The sequence below is a fragment of the Ranitomeya imitator genome, chromosome 4 (genome assembly GCF_032444005.1).
Source record: "Ranitomeya imitator isolate aRanImi1 chromosome 4, aRanImi1.pri, whole genome shotgun sequence".
NCBI classification, from domain to species: domain Eukaryota; kingdom Metazoa; phylum Chordata; class Amphibia; order Anura; family Dendrobatidae; genus Ranitomeya; species Ranitomeya imitator.
The window spans coordinates 669115867-669142587 of NC_091285.1; the positions used below are offsets into that span (position 1 = coordinate 669115867).

General features: G+C 46.2%; 1 protein-coding gene across 2 annotated transcripts; it reads left to right on the top strand.

The window, feature by feature from the left end:
- Nucleotides 1–1780: 1780 nt before the first annotated feature.
- Nucleotides 1781–13154, top strand: LOC138677234 (nuclear factor interleukin-3-regulated protein-like). Of its 2 annotated transcripts, none has more exons than XM_069767231.1 (2): nucleotides 1781–2565; nucleotides 10092–13154. In XM_069767231.1, the coding sequence occupies exons 1-2, from the start codon at nucleotides 1885–1887 to the stop codon at nucleotides 10104–10106; spliced, it is 696 nt and encodes a 231-aa protein (XP_069623332.1). In that variant the 5' UTR covers nucleotides 1781–1884; the 3' UTR covers nucleotides 10107–13154. The 2 variants fall into 2 exon arrangements, with proteins under 2 accessions (XP_069623332.1, XP_069623331.1); XM_069767230.1 differs by having other exon boundaries at nucleotides 1818–2565.
- Nucleotides 13155–26721: the final 13567 nt, after the last annotated feature.

The following is a 26721-nucleotide window of genomic DNA, read 5'->3' on the forward strand; positions in this document are numbered from 1 at the left end:
CGAGTGAGATTGGCAGAGGACACGATTTTGGGTCTCACCCAGGGAAAGCGCTCTGCTGAGTGGTATTGCTCAGAGTATAGGCGACGGGCATTAGAAGTGTCTTGGAACAATTCGGCGCTCGGGCATTTTCCGAAGGGGTCTGGCTGAGCATTTAAAAGATGCGTTGGCTCTGCATCCACCGACTGACTCTCTGGAAGAGGCTATGCCAGAGGCCGTCCGCATGGACCGCAGACTGCGTGAAAGAGGAGTGGTGCAACGTGAGACTCTGTTATCGCCACTTAAATCAGAACCTTCATCACCGGTTGAGACCATGGAAGTGGGGGTGGTCTCCACGAAAGAGAGAAAGGAGAAGTTGTGAAGAAGAGAATAAACTCTGTTTCTATTGTGGAGCTCCAGGCCATTGGAGAAAGGACTGTCCCTACTGCCCGCCAGATTCCAAGGTCTCGGGAAACACCTAGGTTTGGGTAGCTGCCGAGGAGGTTACCCAGACACCCAGGCACTTTTTTCCTCAGTTTTCAAATTATTGCTGGAAGTGGAAGTTGCTGTGAACAATTGTTTTTTTTCCTCTTCTGCTTTTGTGGATTGTGGGTCTTCTATAAACTTGATTGACTCGAAATTTGTGACCCATTGTAAGCTAGGGACAGTCAGGTTGGGGAAACCCATGAAAGTGGTGGCTATTGACTCCTTTCACCAAGGATGAGATCCACTCTGTTACTAAAGAATTCATCCTTAAGGTGGGCCCTGTTCATCTGGAGCATATAGCCTGTTTCGTTCTGGACAACCTCACTGCCGGGTTGGTCTTGGGGTTCCCTGGGTTGCAATGTTATAACCCAATCATTGACTGGGAGGCTCTCCGTTTGCGCACCTTTCTCCACACCACGGTCGGCTCTCCATCCGCTCGCGGGTAGCTCTGCCCCTGTGATCACATGACCGGCCTAGCTCAGGTCCTGTGCGCTCTACACACCTCGGTCTTCTCGCTCCGTGTGTATCAGCTCGTGTTCCCAGCCAGCGCCCCTGGACTAAACCCTGGGGACTATCTCCATGTCACTACAGGACTATTTGTGGGGAATATTACTATTTAGAGGGCTGTGTGGTGGCCAATTAAACTATTCGGAGGGCTATGTGGTGACCATTATACTCGTTAAAGGCCTGTGTGGGGGTCACTATACTCTTTGGAGGGCTGTGTGTGGGGTCCATTCCAAGTTCGGGTGTTGTGTGGGGTCCATTCTACTGTCTGGAGGGCTAGGTGGTGGGCCATTATACTGTGGAGAGTTGTGTGAGGGCCATTATACTCTATGGAAAGTCACTATACAGTATGGAGGGCTCTGTAGGTGCCATCATGTTCTACAGAGGGCTGTGTTGGGGTCATCATATTGTGTAGAAAGTTATGTTGGGGCCATCATACTGTTTGTGGGGGAGCATGGGGGCAATCATACTATGTTGGGGTCACTGTGGGGTATCATACTTTGCGGGGGCTACTGTAGGGTCATCATACTGTGCGTGAGGAGGGTACTATGGAGCAATACACGGGGGGATATCTTACTTTGTTTGAGGGGCACATTTGTTGGTACATGATTGTGTCCATGTGATGCAATGCTCTCACTCATGCTGGGAGTTGTAGTCCCCAGCCTACATTAGGCATCTGATTGTTATGCAATGTCTATAGTGCAGCTGTGTCAGTAATATTATATCTATCTCTTTATAATAGAAGGGGGGAATTAGCAGAGAAAAGGAAGAGGGATGTGTAGGGAGCAGGGACAGCCCGGGGAGGGAGAGGCTGGCACATTCTCACAGGACGCACTAGGGTTAAGTAAGGTGAACGCTCAGCCTCAGATGAACTCTGCGGGGCAGGGAGAGAAGTGTGTACAGAGATAGAGACAGAGCATGAGCCGCCCGGGGAGACTGCAGCCAGCACCCTGCCTGCTCCTGCCCGACACCGGGAGACTGCAGCCGGCACCCTGCCTGCTACTGCCCGACACCCGGGAGACTGCAGCCGGCACCCTGCCTGCTACTGCCCGACACCCGGGAGACTGCAGCCGGCACCCTGCCTGCTACTGCCCGACACCCGGGAGACTGCAGCCGGCACCCTGCCTGCTACTGCCCGACACCCGGGAGACTGCAGCCGGCACCCTGCCTGCTACTGCCCGACACCCGGGAGACTGCAGCCGGCACCCTGCCTGCTACTGCCCGACACCCGGGAGACTGCAGCCGGCACCCTGCCTGCTACTGCCCGACACCCGGGAGACTGCAGCCGGCACCCTGCCTGCTACTGCCCGACACCCGAGAGACTGCAGCCGGCACCCTGCCTGCTACTGTCCGACACCCGGGAGACTGCAGCCGGCACTCTACCTGCTACTGCCCGACACCCGGGAGACTGCAGCCGGCACTCTGCCTGCTACTGCCCGGCCCCTGGGAGACTGCAGCCGGCACTCTGCCTGCTACTGCCCGGCCCCCGGGAGACTGCAGCCGGCACTCTACCTGCTACTGCCCGACACCCGGGAGACTGCAGCCGGCACCCAGCGGAAATTGCAGCCGGCACCCTGCCTGCTAGCCGGGACCACACAGGTACGGAGGGAGCCTTTGCAGCAGAGCTGACACTCTAATTAATATAGGACCAATGGGGGAGTCTGACCGCAGAGCTGACACTCTAATATGTGACTGCTATATAGTAGAGAGGGAGACTGTGGGACTGCAGAGCTGACACTCTAATATGTGACTGCTATATAGTAGAGAGGGAGACTGTGGGACTGCAGAGCTGACACTCTAATATGTGACTGCTCTGCAGTATGATTACTAATATGTAATATGATATAAAACGAATATGTGACTAATTGCTGCTTCTTACATAATATCTGGAAAACTGACAGTCTTAATATGTGACTGCTTAGGATAGGTCATCAATATCAGATCGGGGACCGACACTCGAACAATCAGCTGTGATAAGCGCTGTCCGGATGTAAACATTGAGCGGCGCTGAACCGCGCAGCCGTATTCAGTGCCGCCACCGCTGCCGGGACCCACACAGCACCTCTGTTCACCACTAACGCTCTAACATGTGACTGCCATACAGTAAGAGGAGATACTACAGAGCTGACACTCTAATATGTGACTGCCATACAGTAAGAGGAGATACTACAGAGCTGACACTCTAATATGTGACTGCCATACAGTAAGAGGAGATACTACAGAGCTGACACTCTAATATGTGACTGCCATACAGTAAGAGGAGACACTGCAGAGCTGACACTCTAATATGTGACTGCCATACAGTGAGAGGAGACACTGCAGAGCTGACACTCTAATATGTGACTGCCATACAGTAAGAGGAGATACTACAGAGCTGACACTCTAATATGTGACTGCCATACAGTAAGAGGAGATACTACAGAGCTGACACTCTAATATGTGACTGCCATACAGTAAGAGGAGATGCTACAGAGCTGACACTCTAATATGTGACTGCCATACAGTAAGAGGAGACACTGCAGAGCTGACACTCTAATATGTGACTGCCATACAGTAAGAGGAGATACTACAGAGCTGACACTCTAATATGTGACTGCCATACAGTAAGAGGAGACACTGCAGAGCTGACACTCTAATATGTGACTGCCATACAGTAAGAGGAGATACTACAGAGCTGACACTCTAATATGTGACTGCCATACAGTAAGAGGAGATGCTACAGAGCTGACACTCTAATATGTGACTGCCATACAGTAAGAGGAGATACTACAGAGCTGACACTCTAATATGTGACTGCCATACAGTAAGAGGAGATACTGCAGAGCTGACACTCTAATATGTGACTGCCATACAGTAAGAGGAGATGCTACAGAGCTGACACTCTAATATGTCACTGCCATACAGTAAGAGGAGATGCTACAGAGCTGACACTCTAATATGTGACTGCCATACAGTAAGAGGAGATACTACAGAGCTGACACTCTAATATGTGACTGCCATACAGTAAGAGGAGATACTGCAGAGCTGACACTCTAATATGTCACTGCCATACAGTAAGAGGAGATGCTACAGAGCTGACACTCTAATATGTGACTGCCATACAGTAAGAGGAGATGCTACAGAGCTGACACTCTAATATGTGACTGCCATACAGTAAGAGGAGATACTACAGAGCTGACACTCTAATATGTGACTGCCATACAGTAAGAGGAGATGCTACAGAGCTGACACTCTAATATGTCACTGCCATACAGTAAGAGGAGATGCTACAGAGCTGACACTCTAATATGTGACTGCCATACAGTAAGAGGAGACACTGCAGAGCTGACACTCTAATATGTGACTGCCATACAGTAAGAGGAGACACTGCAGAGCTGACACTCTAATATGTGACTGCCATACAGTAAGAGGAGACGCTACAGAGCTGACACTCTAATATGTCACTGCCATACAGTAAGAGGAGATGCTACAGAGCTGACACTCTAATATGTCACTGCCATACAGTAAGAGGAGATGCTACAGAGCTGACACTCTAATATGTGACTGCCATACAGTAAGAGGAGATGCTACAGAGCTGACACTCTAATATGTCACTGCCATACAGTAAGAGGAGATACTGCAGAGCTGACACTCTAATATGTCACTGCCATACAGTAAGAGGAGACACTGCAGAGCTGACACTCTAATATGTCACTGCCATACAGTAAGAGGAGATGCTACAGAGCTGACACTCTAATATGTCACTGCCATACAGTAAGAGGAGATGCTACAGAGCTGACACTCTAATATGTCACTGCCATACAGTAAGAGGAGATGCTACAGAGCTGACACTCTAATATGTGACTGCCATACAGTAAGAGGAGATGCTACAGAGCTGACACTCTAATATGTCACTGCCATACAGTAAGAGGAGATACTGCAGAGCTGACACTCTAATATGTCACTGCCATACAGTAAGAGGAGATGCTACAGAGCTGACACTCTAATATGTGACTGCCATACAGTAAGAGGAGATGCTACAGAGCTGACACTCTAATATGTCACTGCCATACAGTAAGAGGAGATACTACAGAGCTGACACTCTAATATGTCACTGCCATACAGTAAGAGGAGATGCTACAGAGCTGACACTCTAATATGTCACTGCCATACAGTAAGAGGAGACACTGCAGAGCTGACACTCTAATATGTGACTGCCATACAGTAAGAGGAGATGCTACAGAGCTGACACTCTAATATGTGACTGCCATACAGTAAGAGGAGATACTGCAGAGCTGACACTCTAATATGTCACTGCCATACAGTAAGAGGAGACACTGCAGAGCTGACACTCTAATATGTGACTGCCATACAGTAAGAGGAGATGCTACAGAGCTGACACTCTAATATGTGACTGCCATACAGTAAGAGGAGATACTGCAGAGCTGACACTCTAATATGTGACTGCCATACAGTAAGAGGAGATACTGCAGAGCTGACACTCTAATATGTCACTGCCATACAGTAAGAGGAGATACTGCAGAGCTGACACTCTAATATGTCACTGCCATACAGTAAGAGGAGATGCTACAGAGCTGACACTCTAATATGTCACTGCCATACAGTAAGAGGAGATACTGCAGAGCTGACACTCTAATATGTGACTGCCATACAGTAAGAGGAGATGCTACAGAGCTGACACTCTAATATGTCACTGCCATACAGTAAGAGGAGATACTGCAGAGCTGACACTCTAATATGTCACTGCCATACAGTAAGAGGAGATACTACAGAGCTGACACTCTAATATGTCACTGCCATACAGTAAGAGGAGATACTGCAGAGCTGACACTCTAATATGTCACTGCCATACAGTAAGAGGAGATGCTACAGAGCTGACACTCTAATATGTGACTGCCATACAGTAAGAGGAGATACTGCAGAGCTGACACTCTAATATGTGACTGCCATACAGTAAGAGGAGATACTGCAGAGCTGACACTCTAATATGTGACTGCCATACAGTAAGAGGAGACGCTACAGAGCTGACACTCTAATATGTCACTGCCATACAGTAAGAGGAGATGCTACAGAGCTGACACTCTAATATGTCACTGCCATACAGTAAGAGGAGATGCTACAGAGCTGACACTCTAATATGTCACTGCCATACAGTAAGAGGAGATACTGCAGAGCTGACACTCTAATATGTCACTGCCATACAGTAAGAGGAGATGCTACAGAGCTGACACTCTAATATGTCACTGCCATACAGTAAGAGGAGATACTACAGAGCTGACACTCTAATATGTCACTGCCATACAGTAAGAGGAGATGCTACAGAGCTGACACTCTAATATGTCACTGCCATACAGTAAGAGGAGATACTGCAGAGCTGACACTCTAATATGTCACTGCCATACAGTAAGAGGAGATACTGCAGAGCTGACACTCTAATATGTCACTGCCATACAGTAAGAGGAGATGCTACAGAGCTGACACTCTAATATGTGACTGCCATACAGTAAGAGGAGATACTGCAGAGCTGACACTCTAATATGTCACTGCCATACAGTAAGAGGAGATACTGCAGAGCTGACACTCTAATATGTCACTGCCATACAGTAAGAGGAGATGCTACAGAGCTGACACTCTAATATGTCACTGCCATACAGTAAGAGGAGATACTGCAGAGCTGACACTCTAATATGTGACTGCCATACAGTAAGAGGAGATACTGCAGAGCTGACACTCTAATATGTGACTGCCATACAGTAAGAGGAGATACTGCAGAGCTGACACTCTAATATGTCACTGCCATACAGTAAGAGGAGATACTGCAGAGCTGACACTCTAATATGTCACTGCCATACAGTAAGAGGAGATACTACAGAGCTGACACTCTAATATGTCACTGCCATACAGTAAGAGGAGATACTGCAGAGCTGACACTCTAATATGTCACTGCCATACAGTAAGAGGAGATGCTACAGAGCTGACACTCTAATATGTGACTGCCATACAGTAAGAGGAGATACTGCAGAGCTGACACTCTAATATGTGACTGCCATACAGTAAGAGGAGATACTGCAGAGCTGACACTCTAATATGTGACTGCCATACAGTAAGAGGAGATACTACAGAGCTGACACGCTAATATGTGACTGCCATACAGTAAGAGGAGATGCTACAGAGCTGACACTCTAATATGTCACTGCCATACAGTAAGAGGAGATGCTACAGAGCTGACACTCTAATATGTCACTGCCATACAGTAAGAGGAGATACTACAGAGCTGACACTCTAATATGTGACTGCCATACAGTGAGAGGAGACACTGCAGAGCTGACACTCTAATATGTGACTGCCATACAGTAAGAGGAGATACTGCAGAGCTGACACTCTAATATGTGACTGCCATACAGTAAGAGGAGATGCTACAGAGCTGACACTCTAATATGTGACTGCCATACAGTAAGAGGAGATACTGCAGAGCTGACACTCTAATATGTGACTGCCATACAGTAAGAGGAGATACTGCAGAGCTGACACTCTAATATGTCACTGCCATACAGTAAGAGGAGATACTACAGAGCTGACACTCTAATATGTCACTGCCATACAGTAAGAGGAGATACTGCAGAGCTGACACTCTAATATGTCACTGCCATACAGTAAGAGGAGATGCTACAGAGCTGACACTCTAATATGTCACTGCCATACAGTAAGAGGAGATACTACAGAGCTGACACTCTAATATGTGACTGCCATACAGTGAGAGGAGACACTGCAGAGCTGACACTCTAATATGTGACTGCCATACAGTAAGAGGAGATACTGCAGAGCTGACACTCTAATATGTGACTGCCATACAGTAAGAGGAGATGCTACAGAGCTGACACTCTAATATGTGACTGCCATACAGTAAGAGGAGATACTGCAGAGCTGACACTCTAATATGTGACTGCCATACAGTAAGAGGAGATACTGCAGAGCTGACACTCTAATATGTGACTGCCATACAGTAAGAGGAGATACTGCAGAGCTGACACTCTAATATGTGACTGCCATACAGTAAGAGGAGATACTGCAGAGCTGACACTCTAATATGTCACTGCCATACAGTAAGAGGAGATGCTACAGAGCTGACACTCTAATATGTGACTGCCATACAGTAAGAGGAGATACTGCAGAGCTGACACTCTAATATGTGACTGCCATACAGTAAGAGGAGATACTGCAGAGCTGACACTCTAATATGTGACTGCCATACAGTAAGAGGAGATGCTACAGAGCTGACACTCTAATATGTCACTGCCATACAGTAAGAGGAGATGCTACAGAGCTGACACTCTAATATGTGACTGCCATACAGTAAGAGGAGACACTGCAGAGCTGACACTCTAATATGTGACTGCCATACAGTAAGAGGAGACACTGCAGAGCTGACACTCTAATATGTGACTGCTATACAGAAAGAGGAAATACTGCCAAACAGACCATTGTGGTGATACAAAGCTGACACTCTATTACGAGACTGTTCTCCATGTGATGTCTGCTGGTTACGCTCTATTTCTTTGCCTGGATCTTGGCTAGGAGTCACACCCGAGTTTCATTCCCTATTTCATAAGAAAATGCTCTGCTTTCCAAGAAATGATTACACAATTATTAGCACATAATAACGCGGCGCACCTCCCCCTCTATGGGGTTATCACGAGCCCCAAACCCGTTCTGTGGCTCTCACCAGATAAATATGTGGCGTCTGCTCAGGATCCTGGGGCTCCTCTGTTACATAGGAAATGTGGAGTAGATGCCTCACATCAGCCTCAGGGTCTATGGACAACAGGAAGACAATATATACTACGGGATATGGGATTACAGATGGGAAAATCCAGAATGATAGGATAGATTGAGGTTTGGGGTTAGAGATGGTTGGGATTAGGGTCAGATATCTAGGGTTAAGGTTTAGAGACCTCTGTGTAACTGGTAGAGATGGTTTAGATTGAAGAACTAGGGTGCGAGAATGGTGTTGGAGGTCTAGCTCCAAGTTTAGGGTTCGTAATCTAGGAGTAAGGTAGCTGAGGTCTAGATGTTAGTATGTGAAGTAGATCTAAGGTCAAGGATGAAACGTTAAGGTTCAATGTTCGGCTGTAGGTTTATGGCTAGTGATCTAGGTTAGGGCTAAAGGTATAAATCTAGCTCCAGGCCAGAATTAGTGGTAGTAATCTAGGATTAGGGTAATGATTGAGGTCAAGAAATCAGTGTTTAAGGTAGAAATGAATGGGGTTCTGGGTTATAGATCAAGAGGTATATATAGGGTTAAAGAGATAGATACAGAGTCAGGTTTGAAGGTCTAGCTCCGGGCTTAGTGACTGAAGCCTAGATGTTAGTGTTTGAGGTAGCAGTAAATAGGGCTCTGAATTATAGATCTAGGTCAAGTTTTTATGATTAGAGTTAGAGATTTGGGTTGTGGTTTTAAGGTAAGTGTTAAAGATCAGAACTAGGCTATTGTTTGAGATCTAGGTCAAGCTTTTTTTTTATTTAAATGAGTTAGAGATTTTAACCTTAGGGTTAGGTTTAGAGATCCAAGTTGTGGTTTGAAGGCTAATGTGAAAGTTCAGAGCTAGATTATGGTTTGAGGTCTAGGTTTTAAGCTTTGAGGTATAGCTATAGATCTAGATTGTTGAGTTTTGGCTGCTAAAATATAGCTTCATACAGTCCAATAACTGGTGACATGTTCACAATAAGCAAAAATGACTTTATGGCAGTGTTTTTCTCATTTATTTTACACAAAAGCTTTTGACCCACCAATTGTGTCAGGCAATAGAGTTTCCGACTTATGAGCATACCCTTATAAAATGTTTAGTGTGGTGGGACGTTCTCTTGGGAAGCTTTCTCATCATCAGTTGTATGCAAGAAGATGTCTCAACACGTATGGTCCCATTATTCACGGAGAGAAATATGTAATACTTAATTTTTTTCTGCGTGGACAATGCAGAAAAGTATCATGTCCAACAAACTCCAATTCCATCCAGTGAAACAACTCCAGGAGTTAAATGTTTTGTATGTCGTTTGTGCCAGCCACAAATTATTGATTTTTCTCTGTTTTCAGTCATAACTGATCTTTATCTTTTTTTTTTTCACAGGACTTTACTTTTTGACCTCCAACCGTGCACAATCCTGGCTCAACTCCGTGACCTCTCACCTCCAGCCCTTTCCCCTCATCCTAATATGAATGGTCAGGTGCCTTGCTCCACCTCCGAGGAGCTGTCTCCTCAGCAGGCTCCTCCTACTCTTGAACCCTATGCTCCAGCTCCTACACAGAACGCTCCTGAAGATACCTTATCTCCAGGGTCCCTCCTATCTGGTTCTGGCCTCCTTCTTGCTCGTTCTCTCCTCGGCCGCCGAAGTACCTCTACTTCACCAAATAATTCACCATCACCCAACAGCCTCCGCCGTCGGCGAGAATTCACTCCAGATGAAAAAAAAGATGATAGTTACTGGGATAAACGAAAAAAGAACAACGAGGCAGCTAAACGCTCAAGAGAGAAACGTCGTGCTGGTGACCTTGCTCTAGAAGGACGAGTCATTGCTCTTCTAGAGGAGAACGCAAGGCTACGAGCTGAGCTGCTTGCTCTTCGATTCCGCTTTGGCCTGGTCCGGGATCCATGTGAGGAAGCTCGTGGAACATATGCACAGCCATGTGGTCTCCATGATCCTACTCCACCAAATCCTACCCCACCAATGCCTCATTCAGAAGACTCTGGATTCTCCACTCCCAGTGTAGGCAGTCCAGTATTTTTTGAAGACAGAGTTCCTGAACAGGAAACTCAACCTTTGCCACCAACATCCATAAATTATTACGGCCCTGTTCCAGGAGACACTGTTGAGAATCCTCGTATGAGATTTGATGCTCATCCGGACACATATAAAAGCCTCCCACATAAGTTGAGGTTTAAGGCCTGCGCTCCATGTGAGGAAGGACCTCATGCTGCACCACCCGTCCCAAGAGAAATGAACAGTTTTCCTACTGAAGTGGCCCAAGCTTTTCCCCAGCAGCCAATGGCTTGTCAACGAGGACGATGGGGAAACCAAGGTCAGGATGGAATCCCAGCTCAGGCTGCAGAAAACTCAGAACTTAGGACGCAACTAGCCTCATTGTCCGCAGAGGTCGCCCAGCTGAAGAGAATTTTTTCAGAGCAGATGGTGGGTCGAAGTGGACCTGATTAATATTGTAGAAACTCAGGAGCCACAAATCAATGCATATGACTATCGAGAAATACTTGAGAGACTTATTGCAAAAGCCACACAACTGGTTCCTCTAGTTACCTGAAACGCGGTAGCTGCTTCACATAAGAAGGCATGATTTCATGAGCCTGGTGCTAGAAAGACATTACTTACTGTACTTAGCCAAAGGACATTGAAGCAGCCCTGTAGTCGAGATATACAGTGGACTGATGTGACCTCGTTTCCTCTGCTGGAGGGAGAACGTAATGTAATACGGTTTGGAAAAAAGTGTTTGTGTTTTATGTGTCACGCTGCCAAGTTTTTGAAAATACATAATAATTTTAGGCCACACTGATGCAATTTTTTTCACTTTTTTTTTTAATCTTACAACACATAAGGAGAGGCCTAGTGACCTCCTTTCATTGGCACTCCTTTACTGGCACGTCGTCACCATCACTATGGCATGGTCATGGTTTCTCCTCGACTGGAAGATGTTAAGACACAGATGTAGAAGAAAATATGTTCTTGTGTGAGAGTCATTGTGTTCGTGATCTGTGAAATATTCACCAAAAATGATACCAGTCCTTAAAGTGTCCTTTTTCCTGTCCATACTTCGGTGGTGCCTGCTTATCTTGTATATTTTCACAACTTTTTGGATTTGACTTTTTTCCTGACTGATTCATCAACCAAACCAGCTCTATATCAGGATTGTGAGAACATAACCATGGACCTTTCTTCAGTGTTCGGAAATGTAAATTACGTAGAATTACCATCTGAGAGTCAAATACTTGTGTTCTGAATGGTGCTAAAAAAATTTGTCTGATATCACACAGACCAGGACCGTTCAAAAGACATTTTGCTGGTCCTGGTATTTTTGGTCTGTCCATTTTATATACCTCGTTATTATTTTTCCTTCTTTTCTCTCAATTACCTCTGTGTTGCCAAACCCCACATACCATTTTTATTTCCATAATTTTCCCTAGATCTTCTCAAGTTTTCCTCTTGTGGGATTCTCTTACCATAGGGTTAGCCCTCCACTTGTTCATTTCCATGGCCTCCATCTCTGTCAGCACATAATGGTCTCCAGATTTCTCTTTATTTGTCTGTATAATTTTCCATATGGTCTGTGAGAGTTCATGTATGAATAATTCCAAGCTCAAAGACACCACTTTTCAACCTTCTTCAGCCTCCCTCACATTCCATAAGTTGAGGGTTTTACCAGTGGTAGATGGAGAATTTCCAAAAGCGGATGGGGGTAGGAGTGTTATGGGTATTAGGACGCATGATGGAAAGAAGTCTTCGTTTCGAAGACTGGTTGGCATAGTCTCAACAGGTGCTGTCAAATTTGGCCATAACTGTCAATTAGGTACTCTAGCCTATTAAGGCTTGATCCATACACCATTGGTTTCCACCATCAGACGTGCCTTCTTCAGGCCTAACGTTTGTGTTTCCATCCTAATCTCCACTTACCCAACTTGTGATGCTGAAGTATTTGTCCACTCCTGGAAGAGTTTTACATTGTACCCTTTCAGCTGTAGAACAAGCCAGGGGGTGATGATTGCTGAATTCATCCCTCATCCCTGGCATTCAGCATGATAAGCTGACATATGGGCAATCGATGTTGCCCCTCCTTCCATCAATCTGTAGCTTAATTATCCATATACTGTCACCAAACGCTTTTTCAGCTGAGTGGTTAAAGTGTCAAATAATGAAAGTCCATAAACCTTTCTGTAAACCCATAAATTGTGCCCCTTCCAAAGGGTGCCCAGGGCAGCAGCCTAGTCTGCCTTCTCCATATCTTCTCTTTCTTTTATGATGCCAATTTTGGGTTGCCAGTTTTGCTTTGGGTACAAGGGCTATATGGGATCCTCGAAATATACTTATCCTCCCCCATCCCTTTCTGACACCCGCTTATTATGTGAACATACACTACACGTGTTAAGTACTGATCCTTGTAAATAAAGAAATTATCTGTTTTACAATACCGATTTATTGTTTCTTTGACTTTAAGATTGTATAGTAAAAATAATCAATGGTGGCATGTAGGCAATGGTGGCCAGTCTAGCGCATAACCAATAGGGTATCGTTTATCAAAACTGTCTTAAAGGAAAAATTCAGATAAGCTTTCATTTTTTCACCCCTTCCCTATGTTGGAGTGTGGGTGTATAGAATGGGCTCAGTTACTGAACCTACCCACACAGGCTGATGCCACCTGTACTATACAGCCATCACCTGCTTCTAACAGCAGTGATCGGAGTTAGCTCCGATCACTGCTGTTCACTCACTTAAATGTCACTTTCAATCTCGGATTACATTGCATGAATGATGCGGCATGTCCGGTCAGGCGCTCATCGGCTCCCCATGATGTGAAGACCCCTTTGGCCGTCATCTTGGTTGCTCCCCTGAAAGCAGTAATTTTCAGTAAAGGCTGCGATACTCAAGAGACCAAACAATCGAAGGTTCAGATCCCCTCTATGGGCTAAAACATACAGTGAAAGTGAAAAATTAAAAAAGTAAAAAAAAAAATATTAAAAGAAATTAAAAAGAATAAAAATTAAAATTACCGCTTTCCCCATTTAAAGAAAAAAATAAATAATCAGTATTACCAAGTCGGCAAAAGCCTGATCTTTCAAAATAAAAAAATGATGTAGCCTACAGGAAAAAAAAGAATTTGAAACTCCCAAAGTACCTTTCCCCAAAAATGCAACAACAAAAAAAAAAAACACTGGACATATCCCAAAATGGTTCCAATAAAAACTACAGCTTACTACACAAAAAAACAAGCCCTTGCACAGCCCCTTCGACAGAAAGAGACACAAACCAAATTATTATTATTTTTTTTTTTTTACAAAATTCAGATTTTTCTTTAACCCCTTAACGTCACATAATGTACTGGGTACGTCATATGCCGTCTCCTTGGCTCTAACGCAAGCCGGGCCGCAATCTGTGCCAGCGGATGACGGCTGGAGCGCCACCCGTGGGTCAATCTGTGACAGCGGCATTGGCGGCACGTCGACAGGGGGCACGAGGGGCAGTGCGGCGTCATAAGTATGGCGTCCCCGTAATCATACTGCCATTGGTAGAAGGGGAAGAAAAACACAACCGGAAAAATGAAGCTGGGCTGCAGTGGTAAATATGAAAGCTGTAGTTGGTTGCTATGGGCAACACAGGCTCTTCTGCCCCCCATCATGGCTGATCTCTATGTATTTCTTCTCCATTGTTCCTTATTAGGAGGAGGCCTTAAAGGGGATCTCCACATGTGTTTCATTATAGGTGAAGTGGGCCAGAACCAAAACTAAAAGGAGCTGTGGTGAAGGATCTGCCACGATTGAAGGTTCCTCGTCTAGTAATTTCCTAACAAACAGGAAATCCCCGCAGCGGCAAGACATGGAGTCGTGGAAACTCAAGCAGGTTAAGACATGAGCATGCTCAGATAACACCTTACCCGAGCACGCTCGCTCATCACTAATAATGACCCGTTTATCTCTTGTAAAACAGCGTATCAATGAAAAAGAAGTGGCCGGATCACATACAGTCACTCCGCTTAGAACTAGGCCTATATCCTTAAAAGGGGGTTGCTCGTTTAGGACGATTCCTAAAGAAAAAGTATCTGATAATAAGATCTAATCAGAGATCAGTGAAGAAGCCTGGCAGCAAGCGTTCAATTCCTCTGCAGTGCCTCCACAGGTGAAACTAAGTATTACAGGGCATCCATGAAAATCAATGGTCTGTATAAGTAATGCTGGTCCCCCACATACTACACAGGTATACATACGTCATCTACCTATATACATGACGAGACCCCCCAGTCATCATTCCTTCTCTTGTCACAGGTAAGAGGAAGCTTGTACAGTATGGAGTCCGCTCATCTGGCTGTTTCTCTATGTCCCTATCCCCTTTAAAGACCGAGCCATTTTTCAATTTTTGCGCGCTTTTTTTTTTTTCTTTCTTTTTTTTTTTTTAACCTTCACTTCCAAGAGTCATTTTTGTGAATCCATACAATCACTTCTTTATTCTGAACGAATTGTTATTTTGAATGACACTGATCATTTTATCAAGCTACTAAAAATGGCAAAAAAAATAAAAAATTAACGGTGAAAACAATAAATAAATGCGTCCTCCGTTGTTTTATTTTATGGCGTTCATGGTGCGATATAAATGTCCTGGTAATGTGATTCACTACAATTACTGAGAGAAGAAAACGTACCATTTTTTAAAAATATTTTTGGGGTTAAAATATTTTCCTAAATTTGTATATATATATAAAAAAAAATTAATTGGTATAACTATTTTTTATTACGTTTTTTAAAGGAGCAATTATGATGTTTGTTTTTATTTTTTTTACGGCGTTTATTTATATTTTGATAGATCGGACTTTTGCGGACCCCGTGATACAAACTATGTTTTGTTTTGTCAAAAGGGGGAGGGGGATCTCAAACTTTTTTTTATATAAATATTTTTATTAAACTTTTATTTATTTTTTGTTAGTCCCCCCCAAAGGAACTTAAACTTGCGATCATTACCATTGCTTGTGCTATATACTGCAGTATACGGGAACGTTTATGATCTCTTATGGTGCAGTCAGATGGCCGCATAGATCGGATTGAGAACGGACCGTAATGCTATGGGTTCAGGACTTATAGAAAACAGCAGAAAATCTGATGATATTCTGTGAGCGGGAACTAGAGGGTCCAGCATTATATTGGTGCAATTGTTGTGTAAGGCTGATTTCACACTTGCGTTTCAAAACGCATGCGTTTAAAAAAAAAAAAAACGCATGGTGAAAAAACGCATGTAAACGCGTGCAAACGCTGCGTTTTTTTGACGCATGCGTTTTTGCATGTGGTGAAAAAAAACGCGGCGTTTTTTCATGCGTTTGCATTTTTTAAACGCATGCAGATAAATGTGTGACAGCTGCCAATCATCAAAATAAAGTAAAAAATCCACTATAAACAGAAAGAGCTAGGGTTAGGGGTAGGGATCCTAACCCTAAAGGGATCCTAACCCTAAAGGGATCCTAACCCTACCCCTAACCCTAAAGGGATCCTAACCCTACCCCTAACCCTACCCTTAAAGGGATTAGGGGTAGGGTTAGGGGTAGGATCCCTTTATCAATTTTATGGTGTGGGGTGGTTTATCAGTGTGTTTTTTTTGTTTTTGTTTTTTTTTTAAAACGCATGCGTTTTTAACACATACAAACGCATGTGGTTAAAAACGCATGCGTTTACATAGACAGCAATGCATTTTTTTGCCGCAAAAAAAGCATGCGTTTTTTTGCGGCAAAAAAAACGCTGCTAAAAATACTACATGTTGCATTTCTGCAACACAACGCATGCAGAAAAAAAACGCATGTGTTGCAAAAACGCGTCAAAACGCATACAAAAAAACGCATGCGTTTTTAATGTTAAATATAGCGGGAAAAAAGACGCTTACATTTTTTACCGCAAAAACGCAAAAAAAAAAACGCAAATGTGAAACCACCCTAAGCAATTCCCCTACATCATGCCATCTACTTTAGGACTGCCTTCAGTCAATTCTCATTCTTCCCACTAGAGGGAGCTATAAATCCACAGTCAGAATTGTGTGGACTTTTCCAGGACCGCAGGAATCTCAGGTCTTGACCCGCAGATATTTCTGCATCACATAGTGGAAAGGGAATCAAGTCATCATCACCCGCGAAGAGTCAATGCATGAAAAATTGTCATATTATAAAATCCAGCATTGATTTACCTTCTGAAATACTCTGTGCCGCTGCGGCCTAGCATTAGAACTGGATGTGACAAAGCTGGAAACGTTCATGTTCCTCATCCAGGTTGTTGGGAGAGCTGCTGCCATCGCTTTTCTGTTCCTGCCAAGTTCACAGATACAGAAAGGTGATAAGAAGAACAATATATATCTACCTGACAAGTAACAGATCAGATCCTGGGCGCCGGGGTGGATGTCAGCAACAAAATGACAGCCCCCCAAATGTCATTTATCCATGAAGTCAGTAGTAATTCATTTTCTACGTCAAGTACATGAGCCTCAAAAAAAGAGAATCTTCTACAGCCCAAAAATCTGCCAATAATCTGGGACCTCACGACTGAGGAATGGATGAATTATGGAAAATGGAAAACTTCTTGGACATTAGATAGATAATACACTCCCTGACAGAAGTTATGTCGCTTATCCATGCTATGTAAATAAAAGCTTATAACCTGACGTTACATTCATCCATTGGGTATATAAAATATTCTATTGAAAGCTGAAACCCTCCGAAATGTGGTTTAGGTTAAGAAAATAAATTGGCATCAATGCAGAAATATTGATCAGTTAATTCCATTTTTGTGTAATAGAACTCCAAATCTTCTGCATAAACGTAACAGTAAATTAGAACATTTTGACTGTCTGCGGCCACCACTAGAGGGAGCTCCAGAGCTCAGCTCATACTATTTATGCATTGTACTCAATAGTGTGCAGCAGCTCCAGAGCTCCCCCTAGTGGTAGCCGCAGACAGACACAAGTTTACCATGTAAGTAAGCAGGAGATTTGGAGCTCTGTATCAGAAAACAGTCCTGTGAGTGCTATAAATATATATATAAGGAAATGACTCAGCACAGGATGCTAATGGGAGAGCCAGACAAGCACAGGATGGGGGGGAGTAGTGACTAATGCTGTATCACTTTACCAGACTCACCCGATGTCACCCGTATTAATAAGAATGAAGCCATTACACAGCGTTCAGAAGTATTTCTGTGCTGCAGGGGCAGCAGAATCTGAATATTTGGCTACAGATATGCTCAAGCGGGTGACTGGGGACTAGTGCTCTCTGCCGAACCAGAAGCAATGAGGCCCAGCAGGCAGTGTCCTGATTCTGCAGCCAATCACTGGTCGCAGCGGTCTCACATAGACTTATATTGAGTTGTGACTGCTCATTATGTCACTCAAAAGTAAAGACCTATGAAGGGGTTAATAGGAAGAACCCTCTTGGTCTGAGGCACTGTAGGGGTTTAATATTTAAATGTCTGTTGGTCAAAAGCACAAAAATGTTATTGGTGATGTTCCTGGTGGTCTAGGGTTAGTGGTATGGGGTTAGTCGACTCTAGAGGAATGATGGTCTACAGTCACAATGCAGGTGTTTCTGAAGGGTGTGAAAGGGTTAATACAATCCCGAGTGTTTTGTAGAAAAAAATGTTTTAATGGTTCAATCCCTGGTGGTCAAGGGCAGTGAAGGACACAAAGGAGACGTCGTCCATGCTGGTCTACGGCATTGAAAGACACAATAGGGAAATCCCTAGTGGTCTAGGACAGTGAAGGACATCATGGAAACACCCCTTGTGTTATACGGCGGTAACAGACACTATGGACATATTCCTGGTGGCCTAGGGCAGTGAGGGACATAAAATATTCCTCGTTTTCTAGAGCTGTGAAGGACACAATGCAGAACTCCATGTTGGTCTAGAGTTGTGAAGAACACATGGGAGACATCCCTTGGTGCTTTAGAGAACTGAAGAACATAATTCCAAGATCCCTGGTGGTCTACGGCAGTGAAGGACACGTAGGAAAGATCCCTACTGGTATAGTGTAGTGGAAGCCACAAAGGAGACATCCTTGGTTGTAAAGGTCAATGAAGGACACAATTAACATATTCCTGGTGGTCTAGAACAGTGCCGGTCACATAGGATATATCCCTGATGGTCAAGAGCTATGAAGGAAACATAGAATACATCCCTGGTGGTCTAGAGCAGTGACGGTCACATAGGATATATCCCTGGTGGTCAAGAGCTATGAAGGACACATAGAAGACATCACTGGTGGTCTAGGGTAGAGAAGGACATAATGGAGACAGGCATGCTGGTCTAGAGCAGTGAAGGGTATAAATTAGGCATTTCTGATGGTCTAAGGCAGTAAAGACATACAGATGACATCCCTGGTGCTGGTGTAATAGGACAGTAGAGAACACAATGGACACATTCCTGGTGGTCTAGGGAAAGAATGGAGACATCCCTGCTGGTCTAGAGCACTGAATGCAACGTAGGAGACAATCCTGGCATTAATAGACATAAAGAGGATATTCTTGGTTTCTAGAGCCATAGTGGACCATCCACTGGTGGTTTAGGGCAGCGAAGGACATAATAGAGAACATCCCTGGTGGTCTAAGGCAGTGAAAGACACATAAGAGATATCCCTGGTGGTCTAGTGCAGTGAGAGACATGGTGGAGACACCCCTGGTAGTCTACTGCAGTGAAGGATACATGAGAGACATCCCTGGTGGAAAAGAGCAGTGAAGGACATAATGGAGACATTACTGGTAGCCTAGCTCTGTGAAGAGCATAATGGAGACATCCCTGGTGGCCTAGAGCTTTGAGAGACCCATAGGAGACATCTCGTTGTTGTTTTACTGAAGTGAAGGACACATAGTATACATTCCCTGGTGGTCAAGGGCAGTGGAGGACACAATGGAGACATCCCTGGTGGTCTAGAGCAATGAAGGACATAATGGTGACATTCTCCCGTATGGCATTTCGTTGGGGTCCTCATGTCCCTTTATAACATCATGTCAGGATCGAGGACCCCCTACGACGGAAAGCATTACTACAAATCCCACCACTCAAAGCCGACTGGGGTTTATTAGGGGACACGCGGACGGATGGCGGTTACGTAACTCGGTTTAGTGGGCTTCTTATAAAACCGCCATCCCTTACACACAGCACGTAACCACTCCGCGGCATCGCATGTAAATGACACAAATGTTTAATTGCGCTTCCTGGAGATGAGGCGAGGTTACATACTGAAGAGGCCATTCAGCGACCCCTCCTCGTGTGCTCGCCCCTCGCAGTGCGGACTCTTTGTCTTATTTTTCCACTAGATTTATGACCTACATCTCTCAATCCAGGTCAAGCCGGCAGCATGTGACGGAGTGCAGCGCCAGCTTACTGCGCAACAGCTGCCTGATGGCATAACAGGCTCGGGTGCACAATCTCCATGTCTGGCCGCTCTGCGTATTAAAGTCTAAGCTTTAGCCACTCATATTTGACACCATTATGTGTTTAACATAAAGCGGCCACTATATGGCGGTAAGATGTGAGCACGGTATGACAGTATTATGGCTAGATTATGTGGGCACTGTATGACATTGATAGGTCTTCATATTATGGGACTAATTATGCACCATATGGCAGTATTATGTAGGCACTGTATGACATGGTTATGGCAGTATTACATAGGTACTGTATGACATGGTTATGGCAGTATTATGTAGGCACTGTATAACATGGTTATGGCAGCATTTCTTTGGTTTCGCTGTTAACCCCGCGATTCTGAGAGACTCCAGCACTGCTTCTACCTGGGACAGGTGGGTATTCCATTCTGCACTGAAGATGACCATGTCTTCTAGATATGCCGAGGCTTATTTCCGATGGGGCTCTAACACGATGTCCATCAGCATCTGGAACGTGGCCGGAGCCCCATGTAACCCAAAAGACAGACGACATACTGGTAGAGACCCTCCGGCGTTATAAATGCTGTCTTTTCTTTCGCCGATTCTGTTAATGGAACCTGCCAGTAACCTTTGGTGAGATCGGGCGTGGGGAAGTACTGGGCCGCCCCTAGTCTCTCAATTAGCTTGTCCACCCGTGGCATGGGCTAGAGGTCAAATTTTGACACCTCATTTAATTTTCTGAAGTCATTACAAAAGCATAATGACCCGTCTGGCTTTGGAATTAGCATAATGGGGCTAGCCCACTCACTGCGGGACTCCTCCATGACCCCCAACGTAAGTATTTGCTTCACTTCGGCCGCGATGGCTTGCCTCCAGGCTTCTGGTACCCGATGCGGTTTCATCCGTACCCTTACCCGGGGCTCGGTGACAACGTCATGCTGGATCACTGAAGTCCGGTCCGGCAGTTCTGAGAATACCTCTGTATTCTGTTGCACCAGAACCTGAGCCTCCAGTCGCTGCTGTTTGGTGAGAGCGTCACTTATTTTAACCTGACCCCCGGCTGTGTCCTTGGCCGATGCCAAAGGGTTCTCCATGGGTACGACCGTAGTCGCCTTCGTGACCAAACATTCCTAGTCCTTCCAGCCTTTTAGCAGGTTGACATGGTACAGTTGTTCGGGTTTCCTTTTCCCAGGTTGGTACACCCTATAATTCACTTCTCCCACAGTCCCGCTTATCTCATATCGCCCTTGCCACTTGGCCATGAGCTTACTCTCTGTGGTGGGCACCAGTACCAACACTCGATCCCCTTCTTTAAACATCCTGACCATGGCTCTCTTATTATACGCGTGGCTCTGCGCAGCTTGAGCATCCAACAGATGCTCCTTGACTATGGGCCTGACGGCCGCAATCTGGTCCTGCATGCTTGCCACACACTCGATCACACTCCGACGCGGAGTCGGCTCCTGTTCCCATGTCCCCTTGGCTACGTCCAGCAGTCCCCTCGGGTGCCTGCCATACAATAGCTCAAACGGGGAAAAACCTGTGGACGCCTGTGGTACCTCGTGGATAGCGAACATCACATTGGGACAGGTTATTGCCCTATCACTCTCGTCCTTGGAGACGACCCTTTTAAGCATGGATTTGAGGGTCTTGTTGAATCTCTCCACGAATCCGTCGGTTTGTGGGTGGCACACCTACATGTGTAGCTGTTTGATCAGGAGCAGCTTACATAGCTCCCTGGTCACTATGAGCATAGAAGGACTCCCCTGATCAGTAAGGATCTCCTTTGGCAGCCCAAGGCGACAAAGCATTGCAAACAGCTCATGGGCGATTAGTTTTGCCGAGGTGTAGCAAAGTGGTATCGCCTCTGGGTGCTGCGTGACGTAATCCACTACGAGCAGAATATGTTGGTGGCCCCGGGGGATTTCACTACAGGGCCCACCAAATCCATTGCTATCCACTCAAAGGGTACCTCTATGATGGGTAAAGGTACCAATGGACTCCGGAACTTAGCAATGGGTGTGGTTAGTTGGCACACGGGACACGACTCACAATACACGGTTATGACACTATTATGTAGACACTGTATGACATGGTTACGGCCAGGGCCAGTTTTAGACAAAAATTGGGCCCTGGGCAAAAGTAGGGCCCCAAATGTTCACATATTGCACCATCACACAGAACATTTCAGTTGTATTTACATGCGCTGAGTCCAGGCCGTTAAATGAGCGATTGACAATATTGAAGTTGTTCCACGCTTGTTCCAGAGTTTCTTTACACCAGCTGAGGAATGATGGAGACAGATAGTCCTTGATACAGGATAATGCAGGTCCCTTATAGTATAATGCATTGACTATGGTCCTTGATAGAGAATACTGCAGCCCCCCTCAGAGTATAATGCAGCCCCCCTCACAGAGTATTATTCAGCCCCCCTCAAACACAGAATAATGTAATAATAAATAATAATAATAATAATCTTTATTTATATAGCGCCAACATATTCCGCAGCGCTTTACAGTTTAACAGTTTCAAACACAAAAGTCATAAGTAACAACGTTAACAATACAATAATTAAAGCAAAATAAGACGACCCTGCTCGTGAGAGCTTACAATCTACAATGAGGTGGGGGAGATACAAAGTACAGGTGTGTATTTACAATGATGTATTTACAATCATGGTCCAGCCATCTTCAGGGGTTGGGGAATAGATGGGGATAGTGAATGGGCTACACACACACAAACATAACATAACTTTGATTAGTGAACGTGATAGGCCGCTCTGAACAAATGTGTTTTGAGCGAGCGCCTAAAACTATGCAAATTATGGATGGTCCTAATATCTTGGGGTAGAGCATTCCAGAGGATTGGCGCAGCACGGGAGAATGTAGTCCTTGATAGAGTACAGTGCAGCCCCCTCAGAGTATAGTGCAGCCCCCTCAAAGTATAATGCAGCCCCGTCAGAGTATAATGCAGTCCCCCTCAGAATATAATGCAGCTCCCTTCATAGAGAATAATGCAGCCCCCCTCAGAGTATAATTCAGTCCCCCCACACACAGTATAATGCAGCCCCTTCATAGAAAATAATGCAGCCCACCTCAGAGTATAATTCAGTCCCCCCCCACACACACAGTATAAAGCAGACCCCTTCATAGAGTATAATGCAGCCCGCCTCAGAGTATAATTCAGTCCCCCACACACAGTATAATGCAGCCCCCCACAGACACACAGTATAATGCAGCCACATATATACACATGCATACACACAGCATAATGCAGCCCCATTAGAGTATAATTCAGTCCCCCCACACACAGTACAAATTCAGTCCCCTCAGAGTATAATGCAGTCCCCTCAGAGTATAATGCAGCCCCCTCAGAATATAAGGCAGCCTCCTTCATAGAGAATAATGCAGCCCCCTCAGAGTATAATTCAGTCCCCCCACACACAGTATAATGCAGCCCCCTTCATAGAGAATAATGCAGCCCCCTTCATAGAGAATAATGCAGCCCACCTCAGAGTATAATTCAGCCCCCCACAGACACACAGTATATTGCAGCCACATATATACACATGCATACACACAGTATAATGCAGCCCCCTTAAGTATAATTCAGTCCCCCCACACACAGTATAATGCAGTCCTCTCAAAGTATAATGCAGCCCCCTCAGAGTATGATACAGCCCCCCACAGGCACACAATACAATGCAGCCCCCTCAGAGTATGATGCAGCCCCCCAGAGTATGATGCATCCCCCACAGACACACGGTATTATGCAGCCCCCCCCACACAGTATAATGCATACACATATATACACATACATACACACAGTATAGTGCAGCCCCCGCACACAGTATTATGCATACATATATACACAGTATAGTGCAGCCCCACACACACACAGTATAATGCATACACATATATACACATGCATACACACACAGTATAGTGCAGCACCACACACAGTATAATGCAGCCCCCTCCAAGTATAATGCAGCCCACCACACACAGTATAATGCAGCCCCCCCCCCACACACACACAGTATAATGCATACACATACAGGGCCGTATTTGCCACTAGGCACTTGAGGGCACGTGCCCAGGGCGGGGACAATGCAGGGGGGCGGCACCTGAGCAAGTTTAAATTTTTTTTTTTTTTTTAAAGTCCGGGGGTCCCCCCGCCCACCCACCTCAGTCCCAGCTGCTGCGGGGGGAGGGGGTCTCGGGCGCAAGGCCGCCATCAGGGCATTGCTGCCCTGACTACTGTATGGGGCAGAAATGGGTGCTGTTCCTTTAAGCAGCAGCCCAAGTGCATCATGTTCCTCCTGACGCCGGTCATGTGACACGCTGCGCGCTCTTCTTACTGTAAGAGCACTGGAGCAGACTGCAGAGAAGCAGGTAATGTTTGTGGGAGAAGATACTGAAGTCGGCGGTGAGCAGGGAGAGGAGGCGGGCAGTGTGTGAGGACTCAGAGGAAGCTGCAGAGAGGAGTGAGGTGAGAGAGGAGACGGGAGTCTGCTGATGTGAGTGAGTGAGTGAGTGAGGAGAGGGGAGGCTGCTAAGGGGAGGTGATGAGAGGCTGGTAAGGAGAGGAGAAGCTGGAAAGGAGAGGAGATGAGAGGCTGGTAAGGAGAGGAGAGGCTGGAAAGGAGATGAGAGGCAGGAGAGGAGAGGCTGGAAAGGAGATGAGAGGCAGGAGAGGAGAGGCTGGAAAGGAGAGGAGAGGCTAGAAAGGAGAGGAGATGAGAGGCTGGTAAGGAGAGGAGACGAGAGGTTGGTAAGGAGATGAGAGGCAGGAGAGGAGAGGCTGGAAAGGAGATGAGAGGCAGGAGAGGAGAGGCTGGAAAGGAGAGGAGAGGCTAGAAAGGAGAGGAGATGAGAGGCTGGTAAGGAGAGGAGACGAGAGGCTGGTAAGGAGATGAGAGGCAGGTGAGGAGAGGCTGGAAAGGAGAGGAGAGGCTGGAAAGGAGAGGAGATGAGAGGCTGGTAAGGAGAGGAAATGAGGGAAAGGAGAGGAGAGGCTGGAGAGGAGAGGCTGGAAAGGAGAGGAGAGGCTGGAGAGGAGAGGCTGGAGAGGAGAGGCTGGAAAGGAGAGGAGAGGCTGGAGAGGAGAGGCTGGAAAGGAGAGGAGATGAGAGGCTGGAGAGGAGAGGAGAGGCTGGAAAGGAGAGGCTGGAAAGGAGAGGAGATGAGAGGCTGGAGATGAGAGGCTGGAGAGGAGAGGCTGGAGAGGAGAGGCTGGGAAGGAGAGGAAAGGCTGGAGAGGAGAGGCGATGAGAGGCTGGTAAGGAGAGGAGATGAGAGGCTGGTAAGGAGAGGAGATGAGAGGCTGGTAAGGAGAGGAGATGAGGCTGGTAAGGAGAGGAGATGAGAGGCTGGTAAGGAGAGGAGATGAGAGGCTGGTAAGGAGAGGAGATGAGAGGCTGGAAAGGAGAGGAGATGAGAGGCTGGAAAGGAGAGGAGATGAGAGGCTGGAAAGGAGAGATGAGAGGCTGGAAAGGAGAGGAGATGAGAGGCTGGAAAGGAGAGGAGATGAGAGGCTGGAAAGGAGATGAGAGGCTGGAAAGGAGAGGCTGGAAAGGAGAGGAGATGAGAGGCTGGAGAGGAGAAGCTGGAAAGGAGAGGAGAGGCTGGAGAGGAGAGGCTGGAGAGAGGCGATGAGAGGCTGGTAAGGAGAGGAGATGAGAGGCTGGTAAGGAGAGGAGAGGCTGGTAAGGAGAGATGAGAGGCTGGAAAGGAGAGGAGATGAGAGGCTGGAAAGGAGATGAGAGGCTGGAAAGGAGAGGAGATGAGAGGCTGGAGAGGAGAAGCTGGAAAGGAGGAGAGGCTGGAAAGGAGAGGAGAGGCTGGAGAGGAGAGGCAGGAGAGGAGAGGCTGGAAAGGAGAGGAGATGAGAGGCTGGTAAGGAGAGGAAATGAGAGGCTGGAGAGGAGAGGCTGGAAAGGAGAGGAGAGGCTGGAAAGGAGAGGAGAGGCTGGAAAGGAGATGAGAGGTAGGAGATGAGGCTGGAAAGGAGATGAGAGGCTGGAAAGGAGAGGAGAGGCTGGAGAGGAGATGAGAGGTAGGAGATGAGAGGCTGGAAAGGAGATGAGAGGCTGGAAAGGAGATGAGAGGCTGGAAAGGAGATGAGAGGCTGGAGAGATGAGAGGCTGGAAAGGAGATGAGAGGCTGGAAAGGAGTGGCGATGAGAGGCTGGTAAGGAGAGGAGATGAGAGGCTGGTAAGGAGAGGAGATGAAGGCTGGAAAGGAGATGAGAGGCTGGAAAGGAGAGGAGATGAGAGGCTGGAGAGGAGAAGCTGGAAAGGAGATGAGAGGCTGGAAAGGAGATAAGAGGCTGGAAAGGAGAGGAGATGAGAGGCTGGTAAGGAGAGGAAATGAGAGGCTGGAGAGGAGAGGCTGGAAAGGAGAGGAGAGGCTGGAAAGGAGAGGAGAGGCTGGAAAGGAGAGGAGATGAGAGGCTGGAGAGGAGATGAGAGGTAGGAGATGAGAGGCTGGAAAGGAGATGAGAGGCTGGAAAGGAGATGAGAGGCTGGAAAGGAGATGAGAGGCTGGAGAGATGAGAGGCTGGAAAGGAGATGAGAGGCTGGAAAGGAGAGGCGATGAGAGGCTGGTAAGGAGAGGAGATGAGAGGCT

Excerpts from the sequence above, each read along its gene's own strand:
- LOC138677234 (XM_069767230.1), top strand. The coding sequence starts at position 10,177 with ATGAATGGTCAGGTGCCTTGCTCCACCTCCGAGGAGCTGTCTCCTCAG.